We start from the raw sequence: 26,813 nt of genomic DNA, 5'->3' as shown, positions 1-26,813 counted from the left end.
AGATCAAAAGACACAAGTAGTCTGCAAGTGAAAGAATGCATAAAGACATTCTATGCAAACATTAACCAACTGACAATTGTTTTGGTTACTGATTGTATGGCAAGGAGAGGCAGCTAAACTAATACTCAACATACAGACTTCAAAGAAGGTTCAAGAGACAAAGGCATTACGTATTAATAAAGGGTTTGGTACGGCAAGAAGATTAATCAGTTGTAAACATCTGCACACCTGACAACAGATCATCAAAACACACGAAGCAAAAATGGACAAAACTAAAGGGAGAAACTGTATTTCTTCAGAGACAGACTTCAATACCTTATTCTCAATAATGGTCAGAACCAGAAAGACAACATGTTAAAGAAAAGGGAGAGAGAGAGAGACTTAATACAATAAACCAAAGAGATGTGAGGGGCGTTCAGAACACTCAACCACAACGGAATATACAATTTTTGCTAGAGCACTTGGGTCGTTTTCCAGCATAGACCATATTTTAGGCCACAAATTAAGTCTCAGTAGATTTAAAAAGATAGATACTGTGTGAAGTATCTTCTCTACCCACAACAGGATGGAGTTAGGAACTGTTAGAAGGAAAACTGGAAAACTCACAACTTGTGAAATTTAAGAAATGCACCCTCAAATAACCACAAGGAAATCACGAAAATCAGAAAATACTCAAGACACAAATGCAAATGGAATACAACATACCAAAACTTACAGGACACAGCAAAAGCCATGTTAATGCAGACATTTATATAAACAGTTATGTTTAAAAACAAGACAGATCTCACATCAACCACCTACCGTTACTACTTAAGGAATTAGAAAATGAAGAACAAGCTAAACCCAAAGCTAGCAAAAGAAGGCAATAATGAAGAGGATAGCAGAGACAAGCAAATGGAGAAATAGTACAATCAATGAAAGCAAAGGTTGGTTCTTTGAAATGATCAACAGAACAAACCTTTATCTAGATGGAATAAAAAAAAAGGAGCAAACACCCAAATTACTAAAATCAGAAATGAAAGTAGGGACATTTACAGTGGATTCTACAGAATTAAATGTAATTATAAGAGTGTACTATGAACATGCACAACTTCTGTATGAAATGGAGAAGTTCCTTTTCATGGCAAGGGAAACACAAATTATCAAAAAGGAACACAAAACCTACCAAGACTAAATCACGAACAATAAAAAAATCTGAATAAACCTGTAAGTAATAAGAAGATCAAATTAGTAAAGATTTCCCAACAAAGAAAAGCCCTGCACCAATGACTTCACTGCTAAAATCTACCAAACATTTAAAGGTGAACTAACACCAGCGCGCCTGGGTGGCTCATTCGGTTAAGAGTCTGACTCTGGATTCCAGCTCACGTCATGATCTCAGGGTTGTGAGACAGAGCCCCACATTGAGCTCCATTCCCAGTGGGGAGTCGGCCTGGGATTCTCTCCCAGCTATGCCTCTGTCCTTCCCCACAACATACACTCGTGTCAGCGTTTCCTCTCTAAAATAAATAAATAAATCTTATTAAAAAAATAGATGAATACCAGCCCTTCTCAAACTTTTCCAAAAAACTAAAGAAGACACTTCTTAACTCATTCTATGAAGTCAAAGATACCCTAAAAACAGAAAAGTACAGAATAATATCCTTGCTGAACACTAATGCAAAAATCCTCAACAAAGTACTAACCCGATGTGGTAGCATATTAAAAGACTTAATACAATAGTGGGATTGGTGTCTGGAAAGCAATATCGGCTCTACGTATAAAAAAAAGAATCAACGGAGGGGGCACCTGGCTGGCTCAGTTGGAGGAGCACGTGACTCTTCATATCGAGGTTAGAAGTTTGAGCCCCATATTGGGCGTAAATATTACTTAAAAACAAATATTTTAAAAAATCAATCATATATGACATTAAAAGAATGAGGGGGAAAACCCCCATATGATCATCTCAATTAATGCAAAAAAAAAGGATCTGACAAAATTCAACATCCTTTTTTTTTTTTTTTTAAAGAGGGAGATATTTTATTTTATTTTATTTATTCATGATAGGCACACAGTGAGAGAGAGAGAGAGAGGTAGAGACATAGGCAGAGGGAGAAGCAGGCTCCATGCACCGGGAGCCCGACGTGGGATTCGATCCCGGGTCTCCAGGATCGCGCCGTGGGCCAAAGGCAGGCGCCAAACCGCTGCGCCACCCAGAGATCCCCAGCATCCTTTTATAATAAAAACACTCAACAGACTAGGAACAGAAAAAAGGGTCTCAACACAATAATAGCCATATATGAAAAACACAGAGAACATCATACTTAGCCGTGAAAAACTCAAAGCTTTACTTCTACAATTTGCCTGCTTTTCTATTCAGAATAGTGTTCAAAGTTCCAGCCCAAGCAACAAGGTAAGATAAACAAATATAAGGCACTCATATTGGAAAAGTAGAAGTATCTCTGTTCACAGGTAAAATGAACTTAAATGTAGAAAACTCTTAAATACTTCATACAAAAAATTTGTTAAAAATCATAAATTCAGTAAAGTAGCAGGATAAGAAGTCAGCATATAAAGATCACTTGCATTTCTATACATTAAATGAAAATCTGAAGAGAAAATTAAAACAAGTCCATTTACAATAGCATCAAAGAATAAAATGCTTAGGAATTAATTAATCAAAGAAGTGAAAGACTTGACAATGAAAACTATAAAATATTACCAAACAAATTAAAGACATAAATAAATGGAAACACATAACATATTCATAGACATCAACACTACCCTAAATAACACAGACTCAAAACAATCTCCATCAAGATATCAATGGTGTCTTTTGTAGAAGTAGGAAATACATCATAGAATTCATACAGAATCTCAAGGAAATTTGAATAGCCAATCTTGAAAATAAACAGTGGACTCATACTTCCTGATTTAAAAACTTACTACAAATATACAGTCATCAAAACAGTGCAGTACTGGTATAAAAACTGCTGCACAGATCAACAGAAAATAATACAGAGCCCAGAAATAAACCCTTGCATATATGGCCAACTGATTTTTGACGAGGGTGCTGAGACCATTCAATGTGGGAAAAGAGAGTCTTCTCAAGAAATGGTGCAGAGAAAATTGGATCTCCACATGCAGAAGAATGAGGCTGGACTTTTACTTACCACCACATAGGAAAATTAGAAATATAAGACCCAACACAATGAAACTCTTGGAAAAAAGAGGATGAAAGCTCTATAACGCTGGATTTGGCAATGATTTCTTAGATGTCACCAAAAGCATGAGCCCCGCCCCCCCCCCAAAAAACCCCACAAAATTGGACTTTATGAAAATTTAAAAATTTTGTGCATCAAAAGACACTATCCAGAGTAAGAAGGCAATCTACAGAACAGGAGAAAATTCAGGGATTAATAACCAGAACATACAGAAAATTTGTTACATTCAACAACAAAATAAGCAACTTGATTCAAAGAACTTGAATGGACATTTCTCCAAAGAAGACATGCAAAAGACCAATCACTACATGAGAAGATGCTTACCATTACTAATCATTAGGAAAATGCAAATCAAAACCACCACGAGATACCACTGCACACCCATTAGGATGTCTACTACTGAAAAAAACAAAACACCAGAAAGCTCTTAAGAGTTGGTGAGGATGAGAAGAAGGTGAAACAGTGTGGCCACAATGGACAATATGATAGTTCGCTCCCAGATTAGAAATGGAATCCTCATATGACCCATAGTTCCACCCCTTGGCATATACCCCAAAGAGGTGCTTGTACTTGTATGCTCACAGCAGCATTCCTTATGGGACCCGAAAGCTGGAAGCAACCCCACTGTTAACTGAAGATGAACACATAGTCCAAATGTGAATTCCTTCAATGAAACGTTAACTCTGCCTCAAAAAGGAATTCTGACACCCGTGACAACAGAGAAACCCCCGGGACCTGGCAGTACCTGAAACGAGCCAGTCACAAAAGGGCAGTGCTATAGGGCTCCACACTTCTATGGGGTCCCCAGGGTTGTCAAAATCCCAGCAACAGAAAGGAGGTGGTGGGTGCGGGGAGGGGACGGCTCCATGACAGTGTTTTAATGCCGCCAAACACGTACCCTTAAATCGGTTATCAGGGTGTATTTGTTACGTGTATTTAACCACAGTAAAAAAAAAAAAAAAAAATTGATAAATAAGAGTAAAGAAAGAGGACTGAGGTAAATGGCCCAAAGGGAGGGTCAGACCCCCGAGGGCTTCCCGAGGCTACAGAGGACGTATCAGTACCCTGACAGGGACACCGCCCGGGCCCTGAGGGTCCTCACGAGGGGACAGGTGTGAGTCCGGCCCACCTACACACAGGTATTCAGAGCTGGACTGTGAACGCATCCTCTCCCTTTTCTCCGGATCACTTTACTGCGAGAACACAGCATATAATACTCAAAACACACAAAACCGGCCTGTTTCTGTCACTGGCAACATTCCCAGTCCGCGGCAGGCTGTTAGCAGCTAAGTTTTGGGGGAGTCAAAGTCATACATGGATTTTCGACTGCACGTGGGGGTTGGCGCTCGTAAACCCAAGTCATTCACGGGTCCACGGCAGTTCCATTCGTTGGTGGGATTGAGGGTCACTGCCGTGGGCAGTGGGCGACGCAGCCAGCCAGGACAGAACCCAGGCTCAAACAGCAAGGAACCCCAGGCACAGAGTTTTAGGACACAACACTGGGGTTTGAGAACTGGCAAGAAGAGAAACATGCAGTTGTTTATTAGGGGCTAACGAGGCTGTATTTACACACGAAAACATAGTTGGAACATTTGGAACTAAGCGGCCAGCCTAGGTAACCACGGACACGGCAACGCACTGCACAGCCTCCGTGAAGGGCAGGTACGCGCCCTATCACACGCCCTGTTGAGTCTTACAGAAGCAGGTTGGGGGACAGCCCCGGGCGGCCTGTAACCGTGCCCCGCAGAGCGTGCTTCTCACCTTCACTCCAGCGAGCATCCCGGTTGTGGACACGCTGAAGTCAAGATAAGCTAGAGTGTCTGGGTTGGAAGGTTTGTAGATCTGGGCAGGCCGCTTCTTTGGCAAATCATCTGGAGCAAAACGAAGGTATTAGCACGGCAGACCCAGTGGGAACGCGGACGAGCAGAGGAAGGTACGTGGCGGGCTCGAGGACTGACCTGTGTCCAGTATGGGGGGCCAGGCCCTGACGTCTACCGCCGCGGCTGCCTCCCTGGACCGTAACAACTTGCAGATCAGCTGCGTTGTCATCAAGCAGGCAGAGCGACTCACCTGGGGGGCAGACAACGTGTGGTTCAGGAAGTGGCGAGCCGCCATATGGTGCCCCTGCGGAGATGCGCTGTGAGGCCGCCGGTGCCGCCAGAGAGGCCCGAGAGCCAGGAGCCCCGCCAAGAGCTCGTCAGCGCCGCCGAGGCCCTGGGGGTTTCTGGAGCCGAGGGACACCGTGCTTATGAACGTGCTCACAGGGGAGCAGCCCACCCGAGTGCCTCGAGAGCTGCCGCCTACACCCACGGACACGACCACGGTCGGTGCTCCAACACGGCCCGACTCCTGGGCCAGGCCCAGGCTGGGCTGTCCTCCTGCCTCCTCCTCCAGGGGGAAAAGCTCCTCCTGGTCCTTTTCAATTTCCCCAAGTGTAAGAGAAATTACATCTATGATTCAAGAAGGAACAGGGAGTTTCTAAATCTCGAGCAAGGAACACAATGACCCTCGGGGCGCCTGGCCGGCTCAGGCAGAGGTGTGTGACTCGATCTTGGGGTCGTGAGTTTGAGCCCCACGTGGGTGTAGGGACGACTTAAATAAGTAACTATTAAAAAAACACAGGACATTTCCATCAATTTGAAGCAAAGCTCCTGCTCTCCGTTCCCAGTGCAGGTTCATACACGGGCTGAAATCCTGCTTCCAGAACGACCGGAGGAGGCCGCCCCCCGCCCCCTGCCCCAGGAAGAGGAAGGCCCGGCCCCCGCAGGCAGGGTTACCTCCACGATCATCTTCACGGTGGGCAGCGTGGTCGCGATGTTCTGCGGGTGCGGGGGGCGGACGGTTATGGGCACACAGCCGGCGTACAGGCAGCCGTAGAACGCCGCGATGAGGTCTATTCCTATGTGGGGAGGAAGCAGCAGGGTTCTCACGCCACTCGACCCGTCCCCGTCAGGCGAGGTGCCAGCCTGGGGCCCCGGACCGCCGCCCGCCCTCTGCTGCGGCACCCAGGCTTCAGCTCCAACTGCCTGGCGGCCTATTCCTCGAGGAGCCCAAGCTTCCTTTCTCTCGTTTCGCTAAGGGATTGCTCGACACCACGGTTCTCAGCGTAGCCAAGGATTTAATCATCGATTAAGTGAACTACTTCAGATACATTTTAAAACAAACGGATATAAACGTGTGCAGGATTTCATCCTAGTGACGCCCCCAAGTCTCACTGCACACGCCACTGTCCCCACACACCAGAGGGGGGTGACCAGGCGCCGCGAGCCCCGCGGAACACAGTGCCAGTGGCTGCCGGGCCAGAGCCCAGGCGGTGAGGTGAGCCAGTGCGGCCGCCTCCTCACCTGGCGGGTAGACGAGAGCCACGTGGTCCCCGTCTTGCAGGTGTCCTCTCTCCATGAGCATCACGGCGATCTTTTCCGCACGTTTATGCAGCTGCACGCACGTCAGCGAGCTTGCTATGGTTCCCTGAGGATCGCAAGCACAACGGGGGAGTGGTTTTTCGACCTAACAGCTTAACGAGGTGTCCTGCAGGAACCAGCCAATCCCGATTCCAGACACACACCTACGTGGATGGTAGTGAGTCTGCACACCTGTGGGCACTGTTAGCACATTTTGGTCACTTCCCCAGGACCCTGTGCCCCTGGTGGTCACTGCCCTCTCCTTCCCACAGGCTAAGGACAGCACCAAAGAGCCATCTAGATATGCTCATGTGAACAGAAAGTATTTCATTTTTAAAAAGATTTTACTTACTTAAGATACAGCAAATGAGCGAGTGCACGAGTGGGGGGAGCGGCAGAGGGAGAAGCAGACCCCTGCTGCGCAGAGCCCCTAGCGCGCGGTTTGATTTGAGGACTCCGGGACCATGACCTGAACCCGAGGCAGGTGCTTCACCCACTGAGCCACCCAGGAGCCCCAACCAGAAATATTAAAAAAAAATTACTTGGGGCGCCTGGCTGGCTCAGTCGTTGAAGCATGTGGGTCTCGACTTCTCAGGGCATGACCTCGGGGTCCTGGGATCGAGCCCCAGGTCAGGCTCCACGCTCAGTGTAGCGTCTGCTTGAGATTCTTTCTCCCCTGCCCGTCCCCCCAACTCACACTGTCTCTCAAATAAATGAATTCTTTTAAAAAAATAATTACTTAACCTAAAAAAATAGCTAAACTTACAAAAACAAGTTAACCTGGTAATTCTGGGACTTCAGGCTAATCGCCAAGGATGGGGAAAGTCAGGAAATATAAGACAAATTGAAAATATTTTTAACAAACACCACATTGAAAGTCGAGAAAGTCTGAAAACAGAAAAAAGAACCCCAAACAACAAACCAGTACAGGGAAAAATGAACCGTCCAATTCATTTCTGTGGGGTCAACACAAAGAAATGAAAGGAAACTATGTTTGGACCAGAAATTATCTTAAAAGCACCGCAGCAACCTCCCGAGGAGCTCCAGTCAACATCAAGCGCCGAACAAAGTGAAGCCGGGCCGTGAAGGGTCCACAGCGCCAGGCTGTGGGCTTCCTGGACCTGGGCAGTGGTCCGTGCCCTGGGAGGGTCCACCACGGAAAGGCCCAAGGCAATGGGCAGCACCGTGCCGACCCGCAGAGCGAGCGGCAGGAAGGATCTCAGGCCCGGGACGCACATGTCACGTGTGAGGGCAGAGTCCAGAGGGAGAGCAGGGAGCGGTGCTCTGGGCAGGGAGGCAATGCCGCGCAGGCAGACGTGACCGGACCCCGGGACCCCCGGACGCAGGCTGTGGTGGGCTGGAGACACACGCAGAATCCCCGTGTACGCAGCCCGTCTGTGAGGCATCTGCTCGGGGAGGGCCGTGCGGCTTCCCTCCCCAGGACACAACCACCGGCCCCCACGGCGGCCACAGTTGTTCCCAAACCGCCACCGCATCGAGCTCCAGGCCGCAGTGCGGGCCCCTGGACTGGTGGGGCCCCGGGGCCGCCGAGCTTGGGCGGGGGGAGGCCCGACTGGCCCGGCCCCGGGGGGAACCTTCCTGTCACACGTTTCCCTTCAGGTCTTTCCCCCGAGGGAAGCTAAGGCATGAGGCGATGGCAACACACGTCAACTGGGCAAGCGCAGGCCGGGGAGGCTGAAGTGGAGCCGCCAACACTGGACACACCGGCGTCCCGAGACGACCCCTGCGCCCCAGCCCCAACCAGCGCCGGGGCCCCTGGCGTCCTCGGGCACGTCCGAGCCAAGGCGGCGGTGTGGGGCCGTGCTGTCTGGGTGCAGCCAGTACCGTGAGCGTCAGCCAGGGGAGGCCGCGCTGCCGTGGGTCATGGCCGGTCCCCTGTCTCCCTGTGCTGGGCTAGACCGCCCCGGGCTGTCCCCACACCCCCCCTCCCCGGGAGCTGGGCTCCCTGGTTCCGGGAGATCTGACGCCAGGCCTCTGGACACGCAGCCTCTGCATCACGGGACAGCATGGGAGGGCCGTGGACGGTGTGCCTGAGAAGCCGCACCGCCCGGTGGCCAAAGACCCACTGAGGCAGGGTATGGGGACACAGGACGGGGCGTGCCTCTATCCCTGGTGCCTCTGGAAGTGTCAGGACGGCGCTTGCCCTCGTAGCAGCTGCGACGTGAGCAGAGAAGCCCCAGCAGCGGCTCTGCTCCGGAGTCAGCAGCAGCGCCCGGGGATTGAAGCTGCCCCCGGCCCCGTGGTGCATGGGGAGCCACCTCCGCCCCTCACCGCCCGGACCCCAGGGAGCCCTCCGGGCACAGTCCACGCCCGGCCCCAGGCCCCTGGGGGGCTCCCACGTAGCCTCCGCCTCCAGAGACACTGGCGACGACGGCCACAGGTGCACAGCCCACCTGGCGGCAGCCCTGTCCATACCCGCAGGGGAGCGCGAGGTTTCTGCACAGGAAGAGCCTGGGAAAAACTGCCTCACCGCAGAAATCAGGGCTGACCTCCCCTCACGGACGTTTTGGGGGGAATCACGATGGAAGGGAGTGCGGGGTGGCTGCCACCCAACCCCTGGCCCACGTCAACAAGGCTGTGAACTGTGCATCACTTTGAAGTTTTATATTGAACTAAGCAGTGAGTGAAAAAATATGAGAAATTAAGAAAAAAACAAGTTGAATTTAGAGTTTAAAATCCTAAGGAAGTTGCTGGAACTTAAAAGAAAAAAAAAAAAAGTTTTGAAAACACTTGGCTTGTCTTCCCGTTAAAAATAAGGAACAGTCTCCCGTATGCACAGCAGCCCCCGCAGCCCACAGCCCCTGTAAAGCCAACTCTCTCGGCACGACGGCGCTACCGCGGAGAGCGCACACGCACGCGGCCTGCTGGCACAGACGGGAAGCTGCTCTCGCAGGAACCTTGTCACGTCCCCAACACACAAGCCACAGAAGGCGCCATGCAGGACGGGGACGCAGGGACATGCGCTGGCCCCTCGCGGCAGGGACTCCACGTTGGACACAGGTGAGACTTTTCAGCGTGAGCTCCGCCGGCTTCTGTCCACATGCATGTGGCTCGGTGCTGAGCTCGAGGGCACAGGAAGCGGGACCCACACACGGGGACCCTGACCTGCAGCCCGGCTGAGCACTGGCTGCTCGCCGGCCCCCACGACCCGCGCCTCCTCCCTGCTGCCCCGGGTGCACCCGTCAGGGCTCTGACCTCTGCCTCGCCCCATCCGACCTTCTACTGTTTCTAACAAGGTCGTTCCTGGGGACTTGCTTTCCCCAGCGATCCAGTACGTCACTGCGGCAGGCGACCATGGCCGCGGGATCCGGGGTGGGAGTGCACACGGCCCAGGCTGGCTCCCGAGGACCCTGGGTGACCACCTGAGGGCTGTGGTTTCCTGTGGGCACTGCCCAGGCCGGGCGTGGTTACAGCGGCTCGGGCTTTGCCCCCTGTGGGGACGGGTCCCCCATGAACACGCCCGCAGTGTCTGGGGGTGCGTGTGGGTGGCCAGGGTGGTCTCCAACTGCAGGGGCTGCAGGGCGAGCGGATGAGGGGCCACGCTGGGCAGGGTGGAGGAGGCCTTGGGCACCCGCCTCTGGCTCTCTCTAGGCTTAAATTTCCACACGACACCACTGCAGCACCTGCGCAGCGACACCAAGGGCCAGGACGGCAGCTAACGGGGTCTGAGACATCCCTCCAGAGGGCAAGGACACCCATGCCCGGCTCATCACTCTGGAGGGCCGCTGAGGCACCAGGGGGCCAGGCAGTCAGCGGGACACAGCTGACGACCGCTGGCCGGGCAGCGGGTTAGGGAAGCGAGGAACGCCGAGGGAGCTCAGGGAGGATGCAGGGGAAGAGCAGGGCGGCATGTTTGAGGGGCCAGGATGCAATGCCTGCGAGCGCCATGCAGCCGGGAGCACAGGCAAGTCACGGCCCGGGCTCAGGACCACGTCCCAAGACTCTTCCAGGGGATGCCTGGAACAGCAACTGGGCACAGGCGACCCATGGGGGGCACAGAGCACCCACGGCAGCCCGAGGCCATGACGGCACCTGTGGGAAGGACCAGGTGTGGTTTCCAGGAGCCGTGTCACCTGGGAACTGGTGTGACGACCAGGGGAGACTCAAAGTGGCTGGCGCGGCCCTGGTCCCTGCTCGGAATGGCAGCAGGGCCTCGGACGCTCTGGAACCTACGGAGGAGACCTGCGTCTGCGCTCCGTGCCTTGGCTTTACTTCCACAGCAACAGGAAAGCCCAGTGTATGGAAACGTTGGTGTTTGCTAGTCCGCACCAGCCCGTCTGAGGTCTTGTCCTCAAGCCCACGCGGATGCCACCAGTGAGCTCGCTTCTTCAACCCAAGTGTCAACACGAACCTTTGTGACACGTGGAAAACGATTTTCATTCTAACGGGTGAACGTCTAACGAACGCCTGACCTCTCACAAAAAACTAGTAAGAGACAAAAATACCTCATAAACCTCGTCTGTTCCCTTTTTTAGAGAAAATAGTACCAAACAACTAAAATTATGTGAAACAGCCACAGACAACAAAGAGGATGTCTAGTAAGACGGAGGGGGAGGGGGAGCTGCCCGCAAGCGGCCGGGACGCGCGCTCAGCCTCACCCGGCAGTTGAGCAGCGTGTAGAGGACGTGGTCGGGGGTGGTCTGCGCCCTCCACTGCAGAACCTCCGACAGGAACAGGAACTGCAAGAAAGCACAGCCGTTAGGTTCAAGCCCCCATGCGCCCCATGCTGGAGCCGCGGCGCCTCCGTGCTGCTGGCGGGCCAGGACAGGGCGCCCCCTCGCGGAGGACGGGGACATCCCGGCGGGCAGATGGAAGGGGAAGCCAGCTGGGAGGTGCGCCCTGGGGGACTTGGACGCGCCCGTCAGGGAGGGGGCTGCGCCGGCTCAGGGAGGGTCCCACCCCCCGCGTCCCCGACGGGCTCGCAGCAGATGCTGAGGTCTATGCGCGGGCACCGCGGTCACGTCTGGCCTGCTGTTCGATGGGCCCTCTCCCGCTGGCCGTGTGCAGCACGGTCGTTCCCTGCGGTCACCCAACGGCCCTGCCGACCACACGGATGACACGCGTCCCACGCACTTGGTCTGGGTGAATGCCCCCCTGTGGGGTCTGCTCACGGGGAACACCCGGGAACGCCCCTAACCTACTTCACTAACAGAAACCTGCTCTGTGGTGGGAACGCAGGGACCAGTGCTCTCAACGTACGCCCCTCTGGTCTCCACGACCATGCCCTGTGGCCGGCCTCATCACCGTTCCCAGCAGCTCACACAGCCCGAGTGCCCGGGACAGGGGCTCGCACGGCACAGAGCGAGTGATGGGCGTGGGGGTGCAGCCCCGGGCTCCCCCCCTGAGGATGCACCAGGGATGCCTGGTCCCCAACCAGGGCTGTGACTTTGTGTTTTCTGTGTTCTGACAATTACAAGACGGAGGCCTTGCAATCAGGTGGCGGTGAGGCCGCCTGCGAATTACATCAGGGTGGCAGATAAAGAGAAACAGGTGCCGGGACGCCAGGACAGGACGGGCACCCCCAGACCCAGCCCCGACCGTGCGGCCGTGCCTGCTGCCTCTGCCAGGCCCCTGGGCAGCGTTCCACCACACGGTGCCCCGACAGACACGGGGTCCCTGTGATGTCACAGGGCTGCGGCCGCTGGACCGGGAGGGCAGGATGCAGGGCAGTGGTCCCCTCAGGGCGGGCCGTGGGTGAGGTCGCAGCCTGTGGGCATGGGCCTCGGGGAGGCGCCTGGCCTGGCGCTCACCTTGCGGGCCTGGTCGTTGTCTTCTATCTGGCCCAGGTCTCGGCCGCTCGCCTGCGCGATCCTCTTCCCGGACACCAGGTTCCCCACCATCACGGAGGCAGGGCCGATCTCTGGAAGGAACGTAAGCAAACGGTGAAGTTAGGCAGGACCCCACCCGGTGCGCTAGTGGGGGCTCCCTGGGACGGGCCAGGCGCTGAGAAAACCCTCGCAGGACAAAGAACGACGGTGACTCGAGGTCTGGGTCACAGATTGGGAACAGCGTTCCTGCCAAGTGCACCTGGGGCCCCGAGCCCGTGTCCGTGACTCTGCGGTGGGTGGGACGCGGAGGCCCATCACCCCAGCGGCCGGGAGAAACCGTGCAGGACACAGACGCGCCTTGCTGCCCAGGCTCCCAGGTCACGTGGGCGGCCCCGTCCACAGCGACTGCTCTTCAGCGCGTGACCACGGACACAAGGTGGTGACAGGGGAGCATGCGGCCGGCACAGACACGGACCCAGCGCTCTGGGCTCCCCGCTAGGCCCATGCGGCAGAGCACGAGGCCAGGAGGCACCCATCCCGTCACAGCTGCTCTGGCCCCAGCATCATGGACTCAACGATCAGTGCTCTCCTCACGGGACAAAGGCACGTGCGACCTGCTCTCTCAGCTCTCCCCTCTTCCAATGCCAGACGCGACTTTCCATAAGAACTTTCAACATCCCCAACTACGAGAAACCCCAGGCACCCCCCAGGTTTCTCAGGACACCACGATGCACTGTTTTCATCACACGCGTACACGTGTTCCCAGGGCAGGACTAGTCGTCCCGGGAGACTGTGCCATAGCCTGAGCGTGGGTGGGAGACGGAGACTGAGGCGGGGAGGCCGCTCACAGGGGCAGCAGGACGAGCCAGCACGCCAGCCACGTGTGCTTAGGCCTTGGATTGTGAAACACACGCGTGATGTCGCTGCCCAGTAAGATTTTTGTTAAACCTTCGCCAAAGGCGAACCTACAGGATCCAGAGTCGGGGCGACTGTCGCACTGTCGTCGTGCACAAAGAGTTATCAGCCGCTCACAAAGTCCTAGACTGGGCGAAGGGGTGCAGGCCCCCAGGCACCGTGGCCACAGCATGCCCAGGGAAGATGGGCACACGTGTGAGCCACTGCTCTGTCCCCAGGGCTGATGAGACGAGTCCATGTACAACACGCAGAAGCTGGCTGCATGGCTGGGAGCCCACCCCCTGCCACCCCCACTGTCCCTGGGTCCCCTGCGTCCCGGGCCCTGTGACCTCTGGCCAGTGTGGGCAGGACTACTGCATCCTCACCGTCCAGTCTCCTAATAAATCCCTTTTGTGCTAACGGCGCGCAGCCCCAGGGAGCATGGTCTGTCGGCTGGCAGGAGGGCACAGCCGTGGTAACGACACATCCCCAACCACAAGGCGTGGGGCACGCATTCACCCTTGCACCAGCGTCACGGATAAATTCAGGGGGTTCCTCACACGTTCTGAGTGGCCTTCCTGTACACTGGCCACTTCCACACCTCAATGAGTCACAAGGAACAGCTGTCACTCTAATTTGTGCTCAAGTAAACTGAAGCCAAGTTCTGTGCCTGGTAAGAGGCCACCCGGCCAGGGCAGGCCTCAACTCTCCCACCCGGGAGCTGGGGGCTCCTTCCCTACGTTCCCCACCGGCCAGGCCCCCTGCACACTGTGCTGGGGCAGCAGCCCTCGCATCACACACTCAGGTTGGCAGTGCGTGGCCCGGGAATGTGCACACCAGGGAAGGAGGGCTGAGCACCGCCGACAGCACGGCACCTGGTCAGCACCGGGTTCCCGAGGCCCCTCAGACCCCGCACCCCCTGCCTGCCCGTGACATGTACCTGGTTGCTTCTGTCGAGGTTTAGGCAGGTTTGTGACACAGGTATGGGGACACATTAGGACGTTGCAGGGGTGCAAGGAGCCCTCCAGGAAGAGCTGCTTTGTTTCCGACAAGTGGATCCCACCGAGTGGAGTTTTGGGGAGGGTGTTCGCCGGGACCAAAGCCAGGCAGTAAACCCCGACTTGATGTATGCTGTCAATCGCCTGCAAGGTCAGGGGGGAGGGAACCACGTTAGGGCAGGTGTTGCCCACCAGCGTCAGGCAAACACACAGACTGTGCCAGGCACTGCCCGTCACACGCAGGAGCACATTATAGGAGCACGAGCTGCAGGAGCGGGGTGAAGACACAAGACAACGGACATCCCCTCAAACCCAGCAAACTGACTAATCTCATGTGGCATTTGTGGACTTCTGTGCACACCGAGAAAGGAAAGACTCAGAGGTCAGAAAGAGTGCCCATCACTTGTCTCATCCTCAAGTGAATGGTGGCAGCCACCAACCTCTGATCCCAAACCGCAGTCTGCTTAGTTATTTCCCAGAAACACACACAGAAGCTTCCTAGGCAATGCTACTTCTGGTCCAGGAGCCCAGGTGGCGAGGGCAGCGGGCACAAAGGCAGAGAGGGGCCCTGGCCTGGGAAGAGCTACCTGAAGCACCCTGCTCATCCACTGGAAGCTGTCCTCCTCCGTGGAGTCCGGCCGCTGCTCGGCCACGATCACTATCCTCTCGTCGTGCAGGACGGTCACCGAGAACACGGCTATCCTGTGGGGACAGGAGGGAACGCACACGGTGAGCACAAGCGGGAGATGCTTGGCAGTGAGGAGCCGGGACCGCCGCGAGGAGAAGCCAGCCTTTCCCGCTGAGGCTGCCTGCTGCTCCGCCCGGCAGGGCCACAGCTCTCGGGGCGGGAGGGGCAGCTGCACCGTGACCGTTCTCTCGGCCAGCGCAGGCGGCATTGTGGGACAGGACCCAGGGCGCCCTCCTCGTGCAGAGGCAGCACCTTCCCAGTGACTTGCAAGTGCCTATGGCTTCTGTGCCCGATGGCCTGACAAGTAGAGGCTCTAGAGCAATCTGAGACTTCCTTCAGCTCAGAAAACCCAGGAGCGGCATCACTGGCATCCACCGTGCAGCCCCGCGGCCAGGTGTTTACGTGGGGGCAAAACCCAAGGCTCTGTCTTCCCACCTGCTTCTCACTCTGCTGTTACCTTTTGGTCTTTTGAAACGATCTACGCCAAAATGAGTGTTTAGGTCTTTTATATATTTACTTTAAAAGTAAGTTCTTAAAAAAGACTTTATTTATTCATAAGAGACACACACAGAGAGAGGCAGAGACACGGGGAGGAAGCAGCAGGCTCCCTGCAGGGATCCCGATGTGGGACTCGATCCCAGGACCCCGTGGTCACGCCCTGAGCCGGACGCACTCAACCACTGAGCCACCCAAATGTTCTTACAGGTAAGTTCTTCAAATAAACATTTTTATTTAACTAAAAAAAAAGTTGATTAAAAAGATTGTGTGCAGCTCAGGATGTTCTTTTTTTAAGATTTTATTTATTCACGAGACACGGAGAGAGGGAGAGGAAGAGGGAGAGGAAGGGGGAGGGGGAGAGAGAGAGAGAGAGGGGCAGAGACACAGGCTGAAGAAGCAGGCTACATGCAGGGAGCACAATGCGGGACTCAATCCCGGGACCCCGGGGTCACAGCCTGGGCTGAAGGTGGCGCTAAACCTCTGAGTCACCCGGGCTGCCCATGACGTTTCTATAAAACTACACATTCAGAACAAACGGAATACCTAGTCAGGGGGTCCCATCCGCTGAAGGAATCTGCAATTTCCTATAAAAACCACCACAAGTAGACAATCAGGCACTGGATTCACAGAGCGCTCACCCACCTGCCCCTGTAGACGAATTTCATGGGCTCCACGGCCAGTGCTGTGGCGACGATGTCATCAGCGTTGTGTCTGCGCCCGCTGACCACCATGAGCCCGTCCATCTTCCCCACCACAAAGACGAGCCCCCCGGGGCCGATGAAGCCCAGCAGGCCTGTCCTCACGAAGGGGTACTCGCTGACGGGGGCGCCTGAGCTGGTCACGGGAAACACCTATGGACACATGCGCTGTGAGTGCCGGGCCCCTGGGGCTCACCGGGCCCACGTCCGCGGCACGGCCGCTGCCCCCCGCCTCTGCCGTCCACATGCGGGCTGCCCACAGGCTTCCTCCCCTGGCTCTGAACCTAAGTGACGTCAGAGAGCATTATGAAGAGGTAACGAATGCTAATCCGTCCTTCTGTGCTGAATCCACGGCATGAAAGTGATAAACCAAAAACATGAGTTAGCTGTAAAATGATCTGTTCGTCACTGTTTCCTCATCCGGACGGCACCAGAGGAACAAAGGGAGCAAGTCCTGGCGCCCCGAGACCCTGCAGGTGAGCACACGGAGAGGAGGTGGGCTTGCACAGACTCTGTCCGGCTGGGCTGCAAACTCGATCCACATTCAACAAAGGCACCTGCATGAGGCACCTCATCCCGACACGTTCTCAACTGCAGGAGACGAATCCCTCATGACCCACGTTTCTTGTGCTCGCTGCCATCAGACTGTGCTCTTCCCCAAGTTAGATACCTCGTGGTCAGGAGCTGTCACAGCTGGGAGCACAGTGTGCAGCCTGCAGTGTGCCGCTGACGTGCTGGCTCATGAGGCCGGAAGTGCATGTGCACACGCTGTGCATGGAGCACCTGCCACACGTGCGCAGGCCCAGGACGGGTGTGGGGACGCTGAGGATGAACACGTACCACACATGTGCACGCAAGCTCGTGCTGCAGAAATGCTTGCCACACTTGGCGTCACGCTGGGCCTCGGCAGGCCCAAGCAGGGCCTCGGCCACGTGGGACAGGGTGCCCCCCGCCCCTGGCAGCAGCTTTTGGTAAACGTGCCAAAGTGACAAGGGCAGGATTTAGACTGTTCATAAAAAAACTATTCCCGCACTTTTCAACACTGGCTACGAGGAAAGAAACTCTGAGAAGCCCAACGTGCTGACGATTACGGACAGCAGCACAGAGCTCAGGCGCTTCCGCTGGTGAACGTGCTGCGCCGAGCGGGAGCTCCGTGTTCCGCGACCCCGCGCTGCGCTCCGGGCTCAGCCCGCGGACCTACCTCGAACGTGTTCTTGGTCATGCCCGACAGCCCGTAATAGGACGTGCCCGTCGCGATGGCGCACACACACAGCTCCCCGATTTCGTCGGTTCTGCAGAGCTGAGGGATGCCGTCCGGCTTCACCGAACACATGATGGCTGCAGGCACGAAGCACGGGCGGGTCACGGGGGAGGGCGGCGGAGCCCGGCGGAGAGCACCAGAGCACCCAGCCGCCTGCACCTGGGCCGGGCACGCGCACACGAGCGCGCCGCGCCGCTCTCTCCCCGCCGAGGCCTGGGGCTGCTGGGGGGGGGGGGGGGGCGGCCCGACCCTGACGGGGAGGCCCCACCGGGAGGCCCCGGGCGGCAGGGACCCCCTGAGGCTTCCGCAAGGCGCGCCAGCTGCGGCAGCGCCCCTCCCAACGCCCCCCGGCCCCGCGGCGCCCGCACTCACCGCCAGGCATCACGAGGCCGACGTCCTGCACCGTGAGGACGGACAGCTTCTCCTCCGAGTCCACCCGGATGACGCCGTAGGTCAGCCCGTGCATGGACAGGACGCCGCGGCCCGGGGGCTGGTTGCTGTCGTCGGTGGGCCTGAAAGGGCAGCTCCGCGTCAGCACGCAGGCCGCGCAGGGGCACGCAGGCGCACGCAGGGGCACGCAGGTCCTCGTAGGCACACGCAGGCGCACGCAGGCCACGCAGGCGCCCCTGTACGCGCAGAGGCAGCGGCCGTGTGTGGAGCCCGCAGGCCACCCCCCTGCGAGCGGGGCTCCGGGGCCGGGCCTCCTCCGGCTGCAGGTCAGGGCGCTCTCCGGGCCTCGGGGTCTCCACAGCAGCCCCAGAACCCCCGGGGGCTGCAGGCCCCGCCCCGCCCCGCCCCACGCGCCGGGCTGCAGACGGGACGCCGCTGGCCGCGCGAGGACGGCGCCAAAAACACGCGCGAGGGCGTGACCACCGGCGGGGGCGCCCACCGGCCGCCGGGCCCGCGAGCCCCCCACGGCGTCCCGCCTACGGCCAGGCCGCGCTCGTGCGGGTGCCAGGCGCCCGGGGCCCTCCCGCTCCCAGACGTAGAGGCGGCGCCCCCGAGCCCCCCGACGCCCTCTGAGCACGGCGGAGACGTCCGGTTCCCGAAGCTGCCCGCGCTCTGAGCAGGTCCCGCCGCGGAGGGCGCCCTTTCCCCGCCGGCGCCGGCCGCACGGGAGCACCCCGCACCTTCGGCAGGCGCACCGGGCACGTGCTGCGGCGCGGAGCCCGACCCTCACGCCGCGCCGCCGGCGCCCCACGGCCGGACAGGTGCGGCTGAGGCGCCCGAGACGTGGGCACGCCCGTCACCCGCCGCGGACCCGCCCCCGGGGCTGAGGGGTTGCCGTGCCGTGTGACGGAGCCGTGTGACGGAGCCGCTGAGGAAGGAGAGGCCGGAGCGCTGACCCGCGCCCACAGACCCCGAAGCGCCGGTGGGCGCTGTGCTGGGCTCGCTGGACACGCCCCACGGAGTCGTGGGTGCACGCGGGCATGAAGTGCCCCGGAAGGCTGTCGTCCTGCGAAGGCTGAAGCCGCAGGGCCGTGCATCTGCGAGAGCGGGGGGCTGCCTTCCAGCCTCTGACCAGAAGGTCCCCCTTCGCGGACGGAGGGTGTCCCTTCCTGGGCAGCGGCCCTGCTGCTCGTGCCCGGCACCGTCGGCGGGGGCTGGAGTCTGTACAGGCGGACGTGACCTCCGGAGACCGGGAGCCGCAGAGGCGGTGCACTTGCTTCAACAGAAGTGACGTTTCCAGAGAACATTCTGGCAAAATGCAGGCTTCAGGAGAAATCTGGTCAAACCCGTCAGTGTGTGCACCTGCCTCCATGCGCAGTGTCACAGAGCCTCCCCAAAACACAGCCACACCCAGGCTGACGGCTCAGCGAAGTTCACGCTTGGTAACGGGAACACGAGAGTGAACAGCACACCTGTACGTGACGCGTCCTCCGTCTCTGGTAAGAGCCACGCACGCTTACTTAAGCGCAGCTGCTCTAGGAGCTCCCCGACGTCACACCGGACGGTTCCCCCGACGCAGTCTCACTACCCGCTGTGGTATGGAGCTTGCTTTTTGTTGTAAAACAGTTTAGAGACCATTGTTTTCAGCCAGAAAAGGGATCGCACCACACTAACGGCTCATAGGCTTTGTTTCCCGTCCCCCCAGCTACTCCGCCCGGGCGGGGAAGCGGCACCTGCTCCTGCTGCACTCCCCCGCACACGACCCAGAGCAGAACCCACCCCTGCCATGCAACCCCAGGCACCGGCTCTGTGATGCTCCTACTTCCGTTAGGCCCGCTGAGCCCCCTCCAATGGTTTCACGCTTAGACGAGCTACGAAATGTTATCTGAATTTAAAGCTTCCAGATTAAAATCGCTGACAATGTATTTTATCTCGTATCCTAGAAATATCACAGATCTCCCGTCGACCTTTTTTGGGGCAGTCAGAACTGTTCTTGAAAACCCCACTTCGATTCACAGGCTTGTTGGCTATTTTCGCTCTGGGTCGCCGGCTGGCGAGCCTCTGTGCACATCTGTCAGCCTGACCCCACCTCTGGACAGGTGTCCTGCTGCACGGCCCCCTTCCTCAGGGTCTTCCCGGCTCTGTAGCTCCCAGGGCAACGCTTTCAACATGGAAAGTGATTCTGGTGGCAAAGGGGCATCTTTATTCTCTGGAATTGCTAGTTTAATTGCTGCTTTACATAATTATTACCCTTTCCCGCTGGAGCATCAAAGTATTTCAGTATCTTGCAGTTGAAAAGCCTACAGAATAGTTCACTTCCATCCACGTGACCACAACGTAGCTTTAAGAAGTGGGTTCTACCCTCTGTGGTCCAGACATGGAAACAGACCCAGACGGCGATCCCAGAGACACAGAGACCAGAATACAACTTTGTTTTCATTTTTCAAGTTGCCTTTTTAAAATAATTCTACGGATGAGTTTGCAAATCATAAAATGCTATTTCTCCAATACTTTTAATTTTACAACTAATCCTAAAAGAAGTAGGAAACACAAAACACACGTGTGGATGATGGCCATTTCACAGAGGAATACGATTAAATACCGGGGTGAACACGAGCATGTACACGAAGCCAGGGCATTGGCTGCGGTCCCCAGCCAGAGTCCAACCACTGCTGGCTCCTGGGACCCCCTCTGCATCCTATCTGTTTGGGGTACGATGCCTGAGGCTCCCATTGAAGACTCTGGGCCCCAAAACCTTCCAGAAGACGCGCTCTGGTGCTGCTGGCAGGTGTTCCGCAGCTCACAGTGCATGGACGTCAGGATGCCTACCAGGCCACGACGCCAACCCTGAGGCCCGGCTCCTCCGTGGCTCAGAGGGGAACCCCTGATGGATGCATGTTCTGGAAATGGCCAGAGTCCCACAGGTCATAAGGGAACACGTTTCCGGTTTCCCCTTCACTGCTGACCAGACGCAGTTACTGAGTATCGTTTCCTAATTAAATGCACTAAACGTCAGGGGAGCAATCAGCTGCTCTGAGCTGGTACCAGAGATTTAATCTCCTCTTCGTCACCAGGGCGCAGCAAGCTCTCCCGGGAAGGTCACTAATCCGGAGGGGGAAGGAGACCATCTGAACGAGGGGTAGTCGGGTCCCCTCACAGGGGGAGGGCCTTTCTTTCCAACAAAATCAGGCGACCTCACCACCAAACGCTTGTTTCTTCTTAAACTATCCTATGAATGAAAGCAAAATCTGAGGGGCTGGCCTTTATAAGGACGCTGAGAGTGTCCCCCCGTCCTCCCCCTGGGACCATGGGAGGACAGCAGCCATCCTGGGCTCCACTCTGCGCGGCTGGAGTGGGACGGACGGGGCTCCTACTGTGTACATGTGGGAATTCCCCGAGTCTCCAGCGTGCTCGGGGATCAGACGACCCAGCATGAAGGTCAGTGCAGGGCTCGATCTATAAAAGCTCGAATTTGTCCCAGCCTCTGTGGACAGCCGTTCACACACAACACCGGGAACAGGCAGCTTTCCTTCTGCTCCCAGAGAGGAACATAAAAACACAAGTGTGTGGGGTTTCTGTCACATGTGCTTGAAAAACGGCCTAAATATTACCGGTCAGCGGAAGAAACAGGTCCTGAATGTGAGCACTCCCTCCTCTCCCGAGACTGAGCACCAGTCGTCACCCACGTGCATGTCCTCGCGAGCCCGACAGCGAAGCAACAGCCTCAGCAGGCTTCCTGAGCCTAGCAGTCACGTGGACGAGGACAGCAAGCGGACCCGGGATGGCACCCAGCCGGGGAACCAACGTGGACCAGCCACTGTGTGCAGAGGCTGACCTTGATCTGGACTCCGCCGTCATCCCTGATTCTGAGAACGCTGTGGCTGCACCTCATGTTCCCATCCTCTCCTGTCCCCGGATCTACCCACGGGCCTGGGTGAGGATGCCAAGTACAGAGCTGCGGGGCTCCAAGATGTCCTAGGCAGCGGGGTCGGGGCCCTGGGAGGGTGTGGGGGCTCTGGCTCGGAGCCCCATGGGACGGGCCACGGGTGCTACACTTGCTCAGGTCTCTGACCCACCACGGCGTCCTCCGTGGGAACTTAAACCCCACGCGCTGCTCCCCAAGTGCTGGCGGGAAGCAGGCCTCCCACCTGTACTCTGACGTCCTGAGCTGCCCTCTTTGCCCGTGTCGGTGCCTCACCGCAGGGACTGACCTTGGGGGACCCCATGGTTGTCCTTCCCGCTGCTGTGTCGCTGGACCAGGACATGACACCAAAGTCTAGGCTCAGAGCCGCACTAGGATCATGTAAAACGCAAACCAGCAGAGGAGCACACACGCCTCTTCTTGGGCCAAACCTGAGCTAGAAACCCACCTGCATGTGCATGGGAGCTGGTCTGGCGAGGTCACAGGTGGGCAGCTCTGGGTCTCACAGCGTCTGCCCCTGGGGGCACATGAGGTGGTCAGGGGGAAGTGTGCGGGTAGGACCCTCACTTCTCAGTTCACATACTTAGCTTTTTATTTATTGATAAAATACACGTGAAGCTGGGACGGACAGAATAGCGACTCCACCAGTTTACCACGTGGCACGTGAGCAGGTGCTGAACGTGAAGCCCGCAGGACCCCAGTCAGGACGCCAGTGCAGGTGGGCGGGCAGAGCAGCACCTGGCCAGGCTGCACTCGTGGGGAGAACAGAAGAACCCGCAGGGAAGGGGACGGTCACCTGCCCCCTCCAGGTCCCAGCAGTGCAGACCTTTTTTACCAAAAGCTTCTGAAAACAGAATTTCCCCACTGAAACGTGCTCCCTGGCCACACTGTTTTCTAGAAATTATGAGCTTAGGAAGGGCTTCTCCGCTGTGGGGGACGCGGCTTCCAGGCAGCCCCTCAAGACGGACGGGGGAGGGGAGAGCACAGAGGACCTCTGAAGGGCAGAGGACCCAGAGACGCCATGGCACCCACCCTGGTTCAAGGTCCTCATGGGAGGCTGAGTCCTATCAGAGTCCACCACCTGGATTTGTGGCGGCCACGCGGTCCTGTGTGCAGGTGGCAACGGTCTTAATAATTGGACGTTATTCCCGATCAGTTGAGACAGCCCAGGGTGAGTCCCATCATAAAACCCACACGAGAAAGTGGCACAGCTACTTTCCACGATCACGGTGTGCACTCGCCACACAGGGACACAGCCACCCCCTGCGCAGGGTCCAGGGAACGTGACCACAGCCCTGCGGGGAGACCCCAGCAGGGAGCCACACGCCCTACAGCACGTACTTAGTCTTACGGTATATCCACGGCCCTTTCCCATCACTTTCCGTGGATTCCTGAGATCCACAGAATCGTGGGAGTAGCCAGCCCCCAGTTGCCGAGGCGACGCTTACGGACCACGGCCGCACGACACACCTGGGAGGACCGCTGTCCCCAAACGGCGCCAGCAAAGTGAATGAGCCTCACTCCTGAGGATCAGGAAATGTGCAGTCAAACCTGTTTGGGGTCAGAAGGGCAGGTGGACGTGCAGAGCCACGCGCCACAAACCTCTTCCGTTTTAACCCGTGGAGCCACGGATGACAGTCAACAGAATACGGTGTTGAACTCAGGGAAACCACGAGAGTTTTCGAGGAGAGCACAGCAGGATTTGGTGGAGGCCAACCTCCGGGTTCACCTGGTGCTGCCTCAGCTCCACCTGTGACCACCGGCCCCACGCCCCGCCCACACCACGACCCCTCCAGCCTCACCATGGGGGATGGGGCTGGCCAGGAGCTCGGGCGTGCCCCCTGCCCCGTCCTGGCTCCTTGCTCTTGGGAAACAGCGGGTGAGACCTGGAAGGCGTGAGAGTGGCAGGCAGGTCTGCAAGGGGAAGCCGACTCTGTGCAAAGCAAGGCTGGCTGCCGGTCGCATGGCCCACCTGCCCTCCCACCTGCGCGGGGCCTCACGGGATGGCGGGGGGGGGGTGGGGGGGACCGGCGGCTCTGAAACCAGCGCTCCCAGCCCAGGTGATGGCGCCAACCCTGGTGTGTGCAGGGGGCTGTTTGGGGCGAGTGGCCGCTGACCGCAGGGCAGGTGCCCTGGAGGCCACTGAGCACATGCCCAGGAAATAAGGCTTAATATGCCTAGTTTTGAGAACAGATTTTTAATCTTCTTAAAAATTTTAACAATTATTCAACATTTTTAGAGAAGCAGTTTTAAAAGCCCTTTGCAGACTCCTTTCGCAGCTAACGTAACAGTGTGCCATCAGGTCTGGCCTGTCCATGCTGCTTACCCTCACATCCAGAGAACAGATTTCTAGGAGATGCACGGAAACACACCACCTTGCTACTAAGGACCGGGTTCCTACGCGTCTGAATCTCTCACTTCAAGACTGATGTGTGGCAATAGTTCTACGTGACACGACGGCGCAACCTTAACACCACGGAGAGCAGGGACTTGCCCAGGACCCCGTGGTGGATGCTGGCCACGCCAGACCCAGGACTGTGCTCGGGCTCAAACTGGACCCGGTTTAATCCTGATCTCGGAAGGACACGCGCTCGCCCATCCGCTGGCACAGCCGTCAGCGCTCCAGCCTAGGCGGGACTGAAACGTCGGAAGGGTCTGCGGGGCGTCTCCTGCTGGAGCAACCGTGACACCTTTCAGAAAATGAAGGTTGGATTCCAGTTCATGTTGTCATATTTCCTCATCAATTAAAATTATGTCATATTTTAAATTTCTGGTTCAATCGAAATTAAAACTTGCTTCGGATACCGTAAAGGTTTTTATTTCTCAGCCCGTTAGGCAGTCTGGTTAGTTTTACATTAATAATCACCTAAGTCGTTGGACAGTATCTTATTTACAGTCTCCCAGTGGGTATTTTTGGGAAGCCCAACCTTTGGGTAACGAGGGCACCACTCAGGTGTGTTGTACGTGAACAGCCCCTCCTCCGTCCTTACAGTGCAGCACATTCCTGTGATGCACAACGAAACCTTATGAACAGCTGAACGCAAAGATACTGAGGAGTCAGATCCCGCATTGGAAATATTCAGGCGATGCAAACAGTCCATTCCCACGTGATGAGGATGGCCAGTGGCGGGGGTCGGTCACACAGGCTTCCCTGCACCTCCCAGCCTGTGTGGGATCAGCTTTCTGCACCCGTAACTGCGGCGCCCGTGACAGGTGCGCTCGGTGCCAGGGCAGGTGGTCAGGAGGGCTGACTGGACCCCGGGCATGAGTCCTGCACCAACGCACCAGCCACAGCTCGAGCGCTCAGAAAGCCAGGACTTTTAGAAGTTTAGGGCACAGTGGCACATGGGGCAGAAACCGCACTTCCACAGGCACAGCTCGCTGCAAACATTTCACTCCAACCATACGACATTCACCTGGTCCGCCCTCAAGGAACATCTGACCCGGACACGGGCACAGGGACGTGTGAGGGGCCTGCCAGGACAGGCCGATGCGGCCTGCGCACCTGCCCATAGGTCACTCACAGGGAGAGAGGGCTTCTGACTCGAGAATCTGGGCCACCATTGACCCACTCCACTGTGTGCGAGGAAATGAAGCCAGCCCCCGACGACGACGACGACCTGGGTCTTGCCCTCCTCGCCCCCCACGGCCTGGGTCCTGCCCTCTCCCTCCCCTACGGCCCAGGTTCTGCCCTACCCGCCCCCCCCACGGGGGCCCAGCCGTACCTCCGAATGGCCACAGTGAGAGCCTCTGGAGAGCTGGCGCACGGGCAGATGACCTCCTGGCGCAGGCCTTTACTTTGGAAGACATTGAGGAACGCGTCACAAGACGAGATGGACCCTGGAGGTGAAAGGGGAGGGCGGTCGGCCAGCGGAAAGCACGGGATCGATGGAAGCTGCCCGCACCACGGACGCGCCAACTTCACCGGTACTGTTCAGGAGGACGTCGCCGTGAGAGCAGATCCTCGCGGGCCCACAGAACTCCAGGATTTAAGAGTGTGACTTCCGTACTTCAAACGTCCCTGCACGTGCGCCTTTCCCAAGACCCATTCTACTGTTTTTGAGGTGGTGTTTGCAATGTGAGTGCATCAAAACAAAGGGAAGAAAACTGTCCCCGCATCAACCCGGCCAGTGAGATCAGGGGTCACCATGGGGCGCCCGCTGGCGAGACCACTTCCTAACACAGGTTAGCCCGGCCTGGTGCGGGGCGGGCGCTCAAACCAGCTGCTCTGGGGAAGGGACAAGTGACGTCTCTGACTACTACTAGATCCTCCGGTGGCGAGCCCTGGTTTGCGTGCCACATGTTCTCTGATAAATCGTGTGCAGCTTTCATTTACACACATGCAGGCAGCACCGTTTACGGGTGGCCAGAAGCCCACGGTCTTCCTCACTCGGCTTCTGGCTTGCTCCCTGGCAAAGCCAGCCGCGACCTGTTTCGACCCAGAGCAACGCTCCTCGAGGCAGCTTAGTGCCGTCCTAACCACTGCTACTTTGCTTTGCCTGGTGGTTTTCCCTATAGGATTTGATAATGAAATCCCATTAAAGTGACAAGTTACTTTCCTGGTTAATTTCGTGTAGACCACGAAATAGGAATAGCTACTACTTCCTGAGCACCGAGCACGCCAGGACACAGGGACCACCCCCACCGACTCCTGACATCTTGTGACTTAGCTACCCTTTCGCAGCTAACATAACAGGGATTAGAACCAGAAGCTTAGCGCTTTCTCTGGAACGAGGACTGGAGTCCAGGCTGGGGCCTGCGGGCTCTGAACTCCCCACTGCCCAGGGGTCAAACTGGAGGTCGTGAAGTCAGTCAGGGCAGCTCCCCAACCAAGGCAACGGCCAGAAAGAGAAAAGCTAAGCGCAGAAATGGGCCGTGGAGAGTGAGGCTCTCTCCACCCGCCCACTGGTCACTTACAGGGATTTGCACCATCGGCCACGATCAGCATCCGGAGGGAGGAGAGGTTGATGTCTCTCTGATCTCTGTGGGCGACGAGGGCCCAGTGCATGTCCCTGGACTTCACGCAAGCCACCTTTGCTGTGGGAAGAGCGGAGGGAAGGGCGTTAACGAG

The 26,813-nt window shown here is 57.0% G+C and overlaps 1 protein-coding gene across 5 annotated transcripts in view; it reads right to left on the bottom strand.

Annotated features, from left to right (window-relative positions):
• Positions 1 to 26,813, bottom strand: part of DIP2C (disco interacting protein 2 homolog C) — a 252,589-nt gene that overhangs the window by 54,063 nt on the left and 171,713 nt on the right. For all 5 annotated transcript variants that reach the window (XR_013379581.1, XM_077897377.1, XM_077897374.1 and 2 more), the window contains 13 exons: positions 26,660 to 26,779; positions 25,468 to 25,582; positions 17,803 to 17,942; positions 17,371 to 17,507; positions 16,114 to 16,322; positions 14,873 to 14,987; positions 14,228 to 14,429; positions 12,376 to 12,485; positions 11,224 to 11,304; positions 6,548 to 6,671; positions 5,981 to 6,102; positions 5,162 to 5,273; positions 4,965 to 5,074 (listed from right to left, as the gene is read on the bottom strand). Coding sequence is in view for 4 of the 5 variants with exons in the window: in XM_077897377.1 (XP_077753503.1) it covers positions 4,965 to 5,074; positions 5,162 to 5,273; positions 5,981 to 6,102; positions 6,548 to 6,671; positions 11,224 to 11,304; positions 12,376 to 12,485; positions 14,228 to 14,429; positions 14,873 to 14,987; positions 16,114 to 16,322; positions 17,371 to 17,507; positions 17,803 to 17,942; positions 25,468 to 25,582; positions 26,660 to 26,779 (1,697 nt within the window). In the remaining variant the exon portion in view is untranslated. The remainder of the gene's footprint in view (positions 1 to 4,964; positions 5,075 to 5,161; positions 5,274 to 5,980; positions 6,103 to 6,547; positions 6,672 to 11,223; positions 11,305 to 12,375; positions 12,486 to 14,227; positions 14,430 to 14,872; positions 14,988 to 16,113; positions 16,323 to 17,370; positions 17,508 to 17,802; positions 17,943 to 25,467; positions 25,583 to 26,659; positions 26,780 to 26,813) is intronic.

This window comes from Canis aureus, chromosome 5, assembly GCF_053574225.1.
Source record: "Canis aureus isolate CA01 chromosome 5, VMU_Caureus_v.1.0, whole genome shotgun sequence".
NCBI classification, from domain to species: Eukaryota; Metazoa; Chordata; class Mammalia; order Carnivora; family Canidae; genus Canis; species Canis aureus.
Note: the sequence above shows the minus strand (reverse complement) of the source record. Positions and strands in the feature narration are given on the sequence as shown.